The 13248-nt window shown below is 40.4% G+C and overlaps 2 protein-coding genes across 5 annotated transcripts in view; one reads left to right on the forward strand and one right to left on the reverse strand.

The window, feature by feature from the left end:
• LOC110116558 (protein RTF1 homolog) overlaps positions 1-12912 on the forward strand; it is a 38007-nt gene extending 25095 nt beyond the window's left edge. For 3 of the 4 annotated variants that reach the window (XM_028691845.1, XM_020850191.2, XM_020850190.2), the window contains one exon: positions 12626-12912. The gene's annotated coding sequence lies outside the window, so the exon portion shown is untranslated. The remainder of the gene's footprint in view (positions 1-12625) is intronic. The other variant, XM_020850194.2, reaches the window with a different exon arrangement.
• LOC110116566 lies at positions 2720-3232 on the reverse strand. Its single transcript, XM_020850206.1, has one exon. The coding sequence runs from the start codon at positions 3230-3232 to the stop codon at positions 2720-2722; it is 513 nt and encodes a 170-aa protein (XP_020705865.1).
• Positions 12913-13248: the final 336 nt, after the last annotated feature.

Genomic DNA, 13248 nt, shown 5'->3' on the forward strand with positions numbered 1-13248 from the left:
AACACAATACCCTAAGGATTATTAATGAGAATGTTGATCAAACTTCTATGTTTAATATCATACCCATCTGATATAATTGTTACTTCTGTTTGGACCCAAGTCTTCTTAATTTCTTCGATGCTTTTATCAGTGCTTTCCAACTCCTTCATAATCAATGTTCTCAAATAATACATGATTGGAGGTTTGAACCATCTCTCAAATGCTCCAACTGAATGAATCATGTTGTAATAGGCAGGTGATGTTGCAACATTAAATGGAATTGCATTTTCGTAGAAAAATCTCCCTATATCCTTACACACTCTTATTCGTACCTCCCTTGCATTTTTGGGGCCATCTTCTGTGTAGTAGGAGGCATATCCTCTGATGTACACCAGATAATGATCCATAGGCCCTCAAGCACCCCTAGATGAAATGGGCTTCATCGAATAAGATGAATTCCTAACGTTGCACTCACTCTAGTAGTAAGAGCCAACATCAACTCTATCCTCAAATTGCTTTTATGCAAGATGTTTTGAAGTGATAGACTTATTCATGTATGACTCTATCTCCTCTCTTATAGTATCAGGAACTTTGAAGCATGGAGCAACATTCTTGTGAGACCCTGAAAGGTGATCTTTCATCTTAGTCACACCACCCTTCACAATTTTATCACAGTAATTGCATTTTAGATATATATATATGTTTATCACTTCCCCCTACACCCACCTGAGTGCTATGTTTCCATGCTGGATCTTTTTTATGATCTGACTATCCTTACTTCTGACCATCCTTTATGAGAATAATATATTAGTGCAATATATCAAATCCCTAAACATAATGCTTCACTTATTTTGCATTAAGAAAACTTATACAAGCATTCACTCATGAAGAAGCAGACTAACACTAACAACTACTACTAAAGATGATGAATACAACAATATACCGGTCTGTCGGGGGTCTAAGGGGGCGTTGTCCCCTAGCGGGGTTCGACCTAAAGTTCGTAAAAATACCGAGCGGTACCAAGCATGTACCGAGCGGTACCAAGCATGTACCGAGCGGTACCGGCTCAGTACCGAGCATGTACCGATCGGTATCGAGCGGTACTAAACATTTTTGTACCGAATGGTACCGAGCATATACCTAGCGGTCTCAATGTGGAAGGAAGCAGACGCCGAACAAAGAGGGAAAAAGGTCGCGGTAGAAGATAACTCCAACCCAACTCGCGGTAGAAGATAACTCCAAGAAATAAGCGAAGAGCAACTCAATGTGGAAGGAAGACGACGCTGAACGAAGAGGGAAAAAGGTCGCTCGAAGAAGAAGGGAGAAAACCTGTTTTCGGGAAATGACGGAAGACCGCGCGGGGGTTGGGGGTCTGAACCAAACAAATATATATTAGGTTCGTTTTTTTTTTTAAATTTTTAGAGTCAGACACCTCTCAACTGTGAGGCTTGGCGCGCCTGAGTAAACTTGAGGCGTCCGCCTCAAATCCTGAACTCATTGCATGTGCTTTGAGGCTTATTGCGCTGAGGCGTGCCTTGAGGCGCTCCTCTTATTGCGCAATTTTAAACCATGTTGTGGAGAGAAGAAAAAGATTGGAGAGCGAGACGAATTATACGAAGAAAGGGGTAAAAGACAATAGCTCGCATGCTATTCCAAATCCGCATATTTCTTGCTCCAAAAATTCATTTCCAAAACCATTTAAAAACAACATTAAACAACCCCTTATAAATAGGGAAAATGAATCCAAACAGCCCCCAAAAGGTGCCACCCAAGCCTCCAATTGGAGCAGCCAGATTTTATGGGAAATATCCAAGAAATAGGCATGGTCAGCCCAGGAACCAAACAACCATAAATCCAACAGCCAGCACAAGATTCGAATAGCCCAAAAAACCAACAGCCAGCCACCAAAAAGGTGTTGCCCCAAGCCTCCAATGGGAGCAACCAAAGCATGGAAAATACCCAAGAGAGGCATGGCCAGCCCAGGAACCAAACAACCAAAAAAGCAGTCAGCTCAGGATCCGAACAACTAGCCAAAACATGGGAAAAACCCAAGAGAGGGGCACGGCCAGCCCAAGAACCAAACATCCAGAAAATCAGCCAAGGGAAATTGGTCCAAGCCTAAAAGGAAAATTTCAGCCCAACAATAAATGCCCATGATAGGAAATACTTGAGTTCGCAAGAATCCCTAAGGGAAATACTTGAGTTCGCAAGCAAACCCAATCACTAATTAGTGAAAACAACGAGAATAATGCAAAATCTGGGTGGAAAAACAGCCTCCAAACGATGGATTGCAATGAGAAAATCAAGCTAAACAAAGACAAAGCAAGATACAAGTGATCCTCAATTTGAGAGGAGGATCGTTCTCTCCCAAATCTCTAGAAAAGCCCAAACACCCAAGAACTCAAGAGAACACAAATATTCAAGCATGAGAAAACTCCCTCCAACCAACTACCCTTACTAATACAATTCATTTCCTAATTTCAAATATCTCACATTCAAATTTTCCCTCTCAAACTAGCCTCCCAAAACCCCTTCTCCCCATTATTCCAAATGGGTGGTAGCATTAAAGGGGGAGGACCCCACCAATCCTCCTTTTGTAAATTTGAATAGGCCTAACAATACATCCCTCCCAAAGAATCACCTTGTCATCAAGGTGAAAACTAGAAAATTGGGTTTTCACTCTCTCGTATGGTTCCCATGTGGCATCATAGTCAATCATATCCTTCCACTTGATTAACACTTATTTAGCTCCATCTTCTTTTTGGCAAACCCCCATCAACTCTAAGGGTTCCAGAATCATTTCCAAGTCCTCAGTAAGTGTTGCCGGTAACTCCGAGCTGGCTGTGTAATCTCCAATGGCTCTTGTCAGCTGCGACACATGAAAAATTGGATGAATAGTCGTCGTGGGTGGTAGTTGTAGTCGATATGCTACCGCTCCAATTTTGTCCAATATTACATAGGATCCAAAGTATCTTAGAGCGAGCTTTTCATTTCTCCTGTTGGCAACTGTTTTCTGTCGGTATGGTCTGAGCTTTAAGAACACCCTCTCTCCTACTTCGAACGGGATGTCCTTCCTATGCCCATCAGCTTGTTTCTTCATAATTTGTTGAGCTCTCAGTAGATGCTTCTTCAATTCCTCTAGCGCTCGATCTCTCTCATCCAAGTACTCCACTGAAGAAACCGGAGTACTACTACTCCCACAGTACACCAAGTGAGGAGGGTCCCTTCCGTACAACACCTTGAATGGAGTCATCTGTGAAGCCAAGTGAAACGAGGTGTTGTACTAGTACTCCGCCCATGATAGCCACTTGGCCCACAACTTGGGTGTCTCCGACGCAAAGCATCTCAAGTAGGTCTCCAAGCTTCTATTGACCACTTCCGTTTGACCATCTGTCTGTGGGTGGTAAGCGCTGCTCCTCTTCAGGACTGTCCCCTGCAACCTGAATAATTCCCTCCAAAAATGACCGAGGAACACCTTATCTCTATCTGACACGATTGCCTCCGTTACCCCATGCAATCTGACTACCTCTCTGATGAAAGCTGAAGCCACTGTCACCGCGGTGTAAGGATGTCTGAGGGGAATAAAATGAGCATACTTGCTTAATCTATCCACCACCATTAGAATCACCGTGAAGCTTTTTAAACGGGGCAACCCATCTATGAAGTCCATGGATATCTCCTCCCATAACTGTCATGGTGATGCCAATGGTTATAGTAGTCCCCCTGGTGACATAGCCAAGTATTTGTTCCTCTGTCATATCACACACCTTGCCACCATCTCCTCCATATCTCTATACATTCCCTTCCAATAAAGATCGGCCGCTAATTTAACATCATTTCCATGAAATTCTTGTAGTAAGTTTGGGATGTGGGTGGAGGTCTTGGGTGGTTACCACCTTGATACAACAGTCTGTCCCCCTCTAATGAATACCCTGGGTGGCTTCCACCTTCCCTCAATAATGCCATCTTGATCTTCCCCAACTCCTCATCCCTAGAGCTCTCCTCTTTATTGGCCTCCCAATCCAGCATCAAAGGAACAGACACTGCCACTGTATGTAGCTCTCCCATATATCTGGACAATGCATCTGCCGCCTTGTTCTCCCTACTAGTTTGTACTGGATTTCAAAATAATAACCAATGTTTAAAATTGCGTATTCGGGTATTGAGGCGTTTTTTCATTCGTTAGGCGAGTCGTAAGCCTCATGGCGTTTTGTGGCGTAAGCCTCAAAATCAAAAGATCGCGTAAACATAAAATTATAAAATTTTTATATACTAATGAGTGAATGATATAGAACATGAAAAAGCATAAGATATGAAGTGAAATCAAAATATCCTAATAATAAGACAACATGAAATATAGTTTAACTTAAATTCTATCTTTCCCAAATCCCAATATTCTTTTTATTAACATATAATTCCAATTTCAAAAAATAAATAGCAATGACATATCACATAAGAACTTATAAGTCATCAGCATTGTCATCACTAAGGAGTTCTTCATTTGAATCATCATTATGATGAACTGCTCTCTCCCCTTCCTCCTCTCCTATAAAGTCCAATGTCGGGCATTTAATTCAAGATTTATGTAAGTTTTAATATATATAGCGTGAGGCGAGGCGGGCCTCAACCAAGTTGAGGCGCAAGCCTCATAAAAAAACTTGAGGCGTTTTTTACTGGAATTGCGCAAAGGCGGGCCTCAAGGCGAGCCTCATATTACGCAATTTTAAACCATGATAATAACCCAATAACTTTGACAACCATCTCTGATGCTCTTCAGTCACTATCTACTGTTCCAACAAGTATTTCAGGCTCCTCTGATTTGTTTTGACAATGAAATGCCTACCTAGCAGGTAGGGTCGCCACTTCTGGATGGATAAAACGATAGCCATCAACTCCCTTTCATAGACTGATTTCAGCCTGGCTCTGGCTGCCAACACTTGGCTGAAGTAGGCAATGGGTCGCCTATCCTGCATGAGTACTGCCCCCAATCCGTATCCTGAAGCGTCTATCTCCACTATGAAGGCCTGAGTGAAGTCTGGTAGAGCTAAGATGGGTGCTGTGGGCATAACATTCTTTAGTTTCTCAAATGCTATTGTGGCTGCCTCTCCTCATAGGAATCCATCTTTCTTCAACTCCTCTGTCAGTAGCCATGCTATAGTACTATACCCCTTAACAAATCACCTGTTATCCTGTCAGCCCTAAGAATCCTCTCAACTCCTTCAGATTCTTAGGTAAGGGTCATCTCAACATAGCCTCAACCTTTGACTGATCAGCCACCACCCCTTCCTTGGACACGATATGACCCAAGCACTCCACACTGGTTTGGGAAAAACAACACTTCTTCAGGTTGGCCCTGAGCTGATGCTCCTGTAGAACTCCCAATACCAAACTTTAAATGCTTCAGATTATCCTCCTCAATTATGTTGTACACCAAGATGTCATCAAAGAACACCAGCACAAACTTCCAGAGATACCGTCTGAACACCCTGTTTATCAATGACTGGAAAGTAGCAGGGGCGTTGGTCAGCCCAAATGGCATAACCAGAAACTCATAATGCCGATCATGTGTTCGGAACGCTGTCTTTGATATGTCTTCCTCCCTCATTCGGATCTGATGGTATCCTGACTTCAAATCCAGTTTGGAGAACATCACTGCTCCATACAGTTCACCCAAAAGCCCGTCAATCACCGGAATGTGAAATTTATCTGGTACAATCTCCTTATTTAACGCCCTGTAATCCACACAAAACTTCCAGCTCCCATCCTTCTTTTTGACTAGTAACACCGGGCTAGAGAAAGGACTTACACTTGGTCTGATGATCCCAGCCTCCAACATCTCCGTAGTTAGCTTTTCAATTTCATCCTTCTGAATCTAGGGGTAGTGGTAGAGTTGTACACTAATCGGTGACACTCCCTCCTTTAGAAGAATTGCATGCCTTGTTCTCTGAGTGGTGGTAACCCTTGAGGTGTCTGAAATACCTCATTGAATTGTTGTATGACTGGTTGCACTACAAGAGGAATGTCCCCCTCTTCCACCAAACTGACCCTCTCCAATCGTTGCAGTTCCACCAAATATCCACCTCCAACCTCCTGTATGGTTTTGATCATGGACTTGAGAGACACTCCCGCTCTAGACAGCCTGACATCTCCCTGTATCACCATTCTCCTTCCTCCCACCGCCAATTCCATTCTCAGTGCTCCCCAATTCACCTTGCCCCCCCCCCCCTCCCTGCCCCCCCCCCCCCCAAAAGATTTGTAGCCATTTCATCCCTAACATGAGATCCGTACTCCTCAATTTCAAGGGAAGAAAATCCTCCCTCACCTGTATCTCCTGAATGGTCAACACCACTCCCCTACAAACTCCTCTGCCCATTTCTACCTTTCTGGTGCACATCATCACCCCGTACCCTCCTGTGTCCACTAGTTTCACCCCCAATTGATCAACAATTTGGGTGGAGATGAAATTGTTGGTTGCTCCACCATCTATCAACACTACCACATCCATATCAGCTATCTCTCCCTTCACCTTCATAGTGTGATTTGGAGTGAATCCCACTACTGAGTTTAGGGAGACCTCTGCCACATCAAAATGCAACTTCTCCTCATCTTCCGTCTCTAACTCGCTTCCACCTCCCTCTTCAGCTTCCACATCATCACAGATGGTGAGAACTTGAAGAGTTCGGTCCTTACACCTATGCCCTGGCATGTACTTCTCATCGCACCTGAAACACAACCCCTTAGCCCGCTTCTCTTGGATCTCCTTCTCTATTAGCTTCTTAAAATGTCCTACAGACCCTCCTCCAGACTTCTCCCTCGGTACTTCCTGTGGTTCTCCCTATACAGCTCCTTTGGGAGCTAGAAAAGTAGTAGTCATCCTGTAGGATCCCCAGAAACTACTGCCACGAGCCCCTCTCTCCAGATACTTCTGATCCTCAACCAGTTGTGCCAACTCCATGGCCTCCCCCATGTCGCGCAGTCACATCACTCGAACAGCTGCTCTAAGCTCCGGTTTGAGCCCTTTCATGAAGTTCCCCTCAAGCACAGTCTCAGATAGACGGTCCAGTCGGCTAGCTAGGTACTCAAACCGATCACGGTACTCTGCCACTATCCCTTCCTGCGTCAAGGCAAAGAATTGATTATAGAAGTCCCCTCCCCTTCTGGTTCGAAAACGTTCTAGTAAGCACGCCTTGAACTCTCTCCAGCTCTTGATGGGTTGCCTCATGTCCCGCCATTAGTACCAAGTCAGTGTCTTTCCCTTCAAGCATAGTCCTGCCACTGTCAGCTTCTCTTCCTCTGTCAGCCCATTGACGGAAAAGTACCGTTCCACCTTGTAGATCCAACCATGTCCATCATCGCCCTCAAAGATGGGTATCTTCAGCTTTCTGACCTTTGGGTCAACCCAATTGCCTCTGGATCCTTCACATCCTCCCATGTCACAAACGGGAGGTGCTCCCCAGCTGTCACGATCTTCCCTCCGGCGATCATAACCAAAGTCCTCATCAACTTATCCTCTCATTCTTTCAAAATCAACACCTCGGTGGTGGAAATACCCCCTTCTTCCCACAAAATCAGCACCCCTTTTTTCTAAAGGTGGCATGTCATCCTCCCCCTCTAGGATGTCCACTTACGGATTTTTCCTCCCCCTAAACGGGTTCAGATTCCCTCCTATACCATGGCTGCCGGTGGTCTTCCTTACTTCTGATGTCGTCGGATTGGTCTTCACCTCTAATAGTTTCTTCAACATCTCTTCCATCAAAGTGAACTTCCCTTCCAACCTTTCATTGTTGGAGGAGATTTGATTTTGAAAATCAAAGAATTTTTCCTCCAAATCCGATTTTAATTGACCAATTTCGCCTTCTAACACTTCGACCTTCTTTCTGGCCATCTTTCTTCTCAAGGATCTCAAGAGAGTTTCTACCGGATGCAAAAAATCCGCAAAGATTTCGAAAATTCAGCCGCCGATGGTCCCAAAAAGATGCTCTGATACCAATTTGATAGGAAATACTTGAGTTCGCAAAAATCCCCAAGGGAAATACTTGAGTTCGCAAGCAAACCTATCACTAATTGGTGAAAACATCGAGAATAATGCAAAATCAGGGCGGAAAAACAGCCCCCCAAAGGATGGATTGTAATGAGAAAATCAAACCAAACAAAGACAAATCAAGATACAAGTGACCCTCAATTCGATAAGAGGATCGTTGTTTCCCAAATCTCTAGAAAAGCAATCTAGAGCCCAAACACCTAAGAACTCAAGATAACCCAAATATTCAAGCATGAGAAAACTCCCTCCAACCAGCCCCCTTACTAATACAATTCATTTCCTAATTTCAAACATCTCACATTCAAATTTTCCCTCTCAAACTAGCCTCCCAAAACGCCTTCTCCTCATTATTCCAAATGGTCGGTAGCATTAAAGGGGGCGGACCTCATCAATCCTCCTTTTGTAAATTTGAATAGGCCTAACAGCCCATTAAGGAAAAAAAAAAAACTGAAATTTTTGCCTACATCATAGTTAGTGGCAGGCGGCAATGATTGGTGATGACAAAGCATTATTTTTGGGTGGTGGCCATGGCCGCCTATTAGGAAGATGGTGTACTCGAAATTTGGTAGAATCAAACAATGTTGGAATTTGCCAAAAATAAACTGAAGGGTGACTTTCAAATTTGTCTAAAATATATTTTTTTTCTAACCCAGCCTTTTTGTAAAGCCTAACTGGGTGGTGTTGGCTAATGATAGTGGTATTGAAAGGCTGAAGTTAGCGGAGAACTGTGATGATTGGTGGCGACTTTCAAATCTGTCAAAAATTTATTTTTCATCAGGCCCCCCCCCCAAAATAAAAATACAAACACACTCACAAAACAACCCATAAATTAAGATATACATGCATTCATATTTATTAAATGATGTAAGCGGTCGGTATGGTTGCTGGTGTGGCCAATGATAGTGATGTGGTGGGGCTGTAGCTAGTGATGATTGGTGGCTGCAAGACGCAGGTTGTGGGTGGTGGCTGCGACCACCTTTTGGGAAGATGCATTGTGTACTCTAAAGTTAGTGCAGCCCCTAAATTATGATATACATGCGTTCCTATTTGCTAAATGATAAAACCCTCAAGCATGAAAAAATTTGACAAACTAGTTGTTCTTAGGTTTGATCCTAATAAAAGATGTAATGGCCAAATGATTAGGGTTGATGTTGTATTATGCTCTTTCATCTTAGTCTACAATCCATAATTGTAGCATTTGCTTGAAGAAAAATAATTAGTCCTCTAATTGTAATGTTTTTATAAATTTACTTGATCAAAGTACATGCGTCTCAATATCCTTTTGATTCTTGATGTCACCTCTTATTGTTTATTTTTTAGGACTTCTTCACCCTACTTGTTAAGAACTAAAGCTTCTCCTTTGTCATTATTCATTTTTATACTTTACTAGCACATAATTTACAATATTAATATAATAATTTAGTCAGATTTTTGCATCATCATTAATCAACCAAAAGTCGATGATGACTACTTGCATTTGTGAGAATACGTATGATGTTGCACAAAGACCACAAGTAGAATTAAAAATAGACGGGAATAGAAATTTTTTTATGATGAAGGAAAGATTATGTGAGCTATATGGTATTCACACCCTAAATTATGCGAACTTGCTCTCCCATAATATATGGGGAGTCACACGTGAAAGGGAATAACTGCCCTTTATATTTTGGTGAATTACTGAACCAAATAAGAATAATTTCTCACGTTCATCCTTAAAATATCCTAAATCCCTTCAGATCTAAGCCTCTAATAGTCTCAAAGATGAACCTTTTGGTCAATTAAAAGAGGTTCTTTGATGGTTAGATGTTTAATTAAATGAGTTGATTGGTAGAAATTACAATTAACAAATGATTAATACTTCATGATTCTCCAGTTCACTAAAAAAACTCAACATCAAGTTTAATTTTTAATGATTGTAACATGGTTAATTGACACTTATGGGAATTCTCAGATGAAGGTACTTGACATGACATTGTAATTTATTTAATTTAAAAAAATAAAAACATTGAATTGTTATTGCATAAGTTAAATAAAATATGAAATAAGCCTTAAAATTCTAACATTATAAAGATGCAAAAAACACGATATTTAAGGATTTTTTTTTTTATGATGAATTACTTTCATTTTTTTAACAGTTGCATATTAGTCATAAAAAGATTAAAAGATTTTTTTTTGTTTGAAAAATAACCATACTGTATTGATAGATGGGCAACTCATATTTAGTTAACAAGTTTATATATTTATAAAATGAACATATTGCATTAATAAATGAGCATTCAAGTTTAGTTAAAGAATCTAAAATTAAAAAAGAATGTTTTGAACGGAAAAACTAGTATGAATATTGAATTAGATGATGCATGTAAGACATTAAAAGTAAAAGTATTGCATTTACAAGATAGTGAGCATCAAGCACATATGAAACTTGAAATATATAAAAGTGATATCATAAAACCTAGAGCCATTGCATTCATGTCTGCACTTGATCATAAAAAAATGCATTAGGGCATCGCATGCATCATCCTCTCATAAGAGGAAGATTCATTCATTATATAGACTAGCTCATTCATTTCAAGGAATTAAGTGTTACTCTTGTGGTGTGGTAGGACACAACACAAATATGATCATATAGGATCCACCAGAACTCACAACCCCTACAACACCCCAACATAATGGCATATCATAAAGAAAAAATAGGACATTGATTGAGGCTGCAGGAGAGGACGCATCATTAGTAGCTCTCAACCACAAAGTAATTCATCATAAAAAAATTCGCATACATGATCATCTTCAGCATTTGGATTATTATAATCCATTACATTTAGGGAATCTCATCCAAAGAAGAGTCTCTTTCATCCTTATATATTTAAGCCATTTTATAGCTTCAAAGTTGAACTTCTTGTTCAAATAAACGAGTATTTATTGGAGGATAGTTGGCCATTGGGAATTTTAAGCAAGGTGATTGACAGATGGTAAGTAGTGGTTGTTGTTGGGAAGTAGAATTTGTATAAAAGATATGCCTTAAAAGTAAAAACAGTGAAAGAAATAGTAGAAAATTGCAGGAATACTAGAAACAATTGTTGACTTTATATTATCACTTCAATACAAAAATAAGATACAAGTGATTTACGATTAGAGAGTTAGATCGGCTCTCCCAAACAACTTAGACGCTGCTAGGAAGCCCTCAAAGAAAAAAAAAAAAAAAATACGGCAAACACAAATCACATATATACATATACAAATTAACCTGTCGTAAATAAATTATCCTAATTCCCTCCCAAATCAGCCTCTTTCCTTAATTAATTCTCTCTCTTATTTGAATTCAAATTAGAAATCTTTTCATAAATAATTCCCTCCTTATTCCTCCTAAATGAATCACAGCAAAGCTGGGGCCCACAAGGGGGGGGTCAAAACTCCTGCTCCAAGTTCCTTCCTGCCCAGCGGCTGGTTCGATTCCTGCTGGACTGGTTGGCTGGGTTGGCCTAAACCGCCCCCAACTCCTGCTACTATATCATAATTCTTCATACTTAATTTTTCTATTTTCTCCTGTTGAAATGTATCCCCTTATAGATTTAATATCTGAAATTGTAGTATTGAAAGTTTAATAGGTACTTTTCCTTTCAAAGTTGCATCCTATCTTTTGTGCACATTCCTCATTTAAACCTTTTCTCATAGTTATCATGATCTTCATTTATCTTTTCTCATCTATCTTTTATTAAGCTCTATTATTTGTCTGAACATCCTCTATCTATCCTTCCCAACTTCATCTCTTGCCACCAGCATACAGATCAAGACAGCTGGAGTCACTGTCACTGCCACAATGGAAGTCCGTTTCTACTTCTCTTTGAAATGCTTTGGATAGAAAAGTGGAACCAGCAATGTAGGAAGAGGTGAATAGTCTTCTGCTATCAAGCTTTACCACGCTAAAATAGATTCATTGTGGAAAATAATTTGTCTTATTATAGGTGGAAATGATTGCTACGTCCAATTTTCTAGGGAGTGTGATGGTAGTTTGACGTATAGTTCAAGTGAAGTCCAAGTTTGAAGTTATGTTATATAACAATGGCGGATATCCGAAGCAGGAGAGATTATTACGTGTGGTGTCCGGACCGTCCGGAGGCGAATCCGGATGCGCCACATCACCCAGATGCACTGGGCCCCGGGTGACATGGCGTGTCCAGATTCGCCTCCGGACAAATCCGGATGCCGCACGTAATAACTTTCACCGAAGCAGGACATGTCCTTCCGCTCTTGCCTGCTGCCAATCAGTTCCAGCTAGCAACACCTAAATGATTTTTTTTTTGAGAATCGTGAGCGAGAAATCGTGAAGTATGTGATTTGAATAGACAATCTTCTTTACTAACCTCTGGATCATGAGTTATTTCACAGTCGAGCTAAATGATATTATCAAAGAAAAATTGTATAGACATGGAAAGTGTTTACTGTTACCTTGTAACTGGAGTTTACAGTTATACTAGCTTGCCTTCTGCATGTTTACTACAAATTTTTGTTGTGGAAAAGTTGGTTCGCATGCTTTAGCCGGCAATTTCATACATCAATTTCAGCTTCTCAAACCATATTCTGAGAACTTGTTCTCTTTTTCTTCAGGAAGATTTCTGCCTACACTGCCATGTTCAAAGGCCATTGCAACGGCTCTCTGCAAATAAAGGCTGGTACTTAATGATGGGTTTCTATAAAGGTATGCCATCTTAACCCAAACGATATTTTATTATCATGGTTTGTCTAATGAAACATTTAATTGAAAAGTTATGATATTCTAGTTTGGAACAATAAAATGTAGCGCTAATCGGTTTGCTTTGTTATGTATTGAACTGATTGGATCTCAGACTTACTGTTAATAAATTCTTGGCGCTGCCTGTAATTTCGTTAGTCTATTTCCTTTGTTGCTCTAAGAAGTATGAAGTGGAAAAATCTTAAAAGCCTGAACTGAAATATACTCACATTAGAACTATAAATCCAATCATGCTTTAGTTTTTTTTTTACTATTCTTTTAATCTTATTCAAAATTTTATAATGAAAATAATAATTTAAGACAATTAAATATACAAAGCATTTGAAATTAAATGTTGTATGGGACCCTCTCAAATTAGAAAACTTATTTCATGCGGAGACCCGATGAGAAATTTTCATCCAAACTGTGTGCACACTATATACATTGAATATAATTTTTATACACGATTTGATTCAAAATATGTACACATTATTTATAC

Source organism: Dendrobium catenatum, unplaced genomic scaffold (genome assembly GCF_001605985.2).
Source record: "Dendrobium catenatum unplaced genomic scaffold, ASM160598v2 original_scaffold_76227, whole genome shotgun sequence".
NCBI lineage: Eukaryota > Viridiplantae > Streptophyta > Magnoliopsida > Asparagales > Orchidaceae > Dendrobium > Dendrobium catenatum.

Excerpts from the sequence above, each read along its gene's own strand:
- LOC110116566 (XM_020850206.1), bottom strand. The coding sequence starts at position 3,232 with ATGACTCCATTCAAGGTGTTGTACGGAAGGGACCCTCCTCACTTGGTG.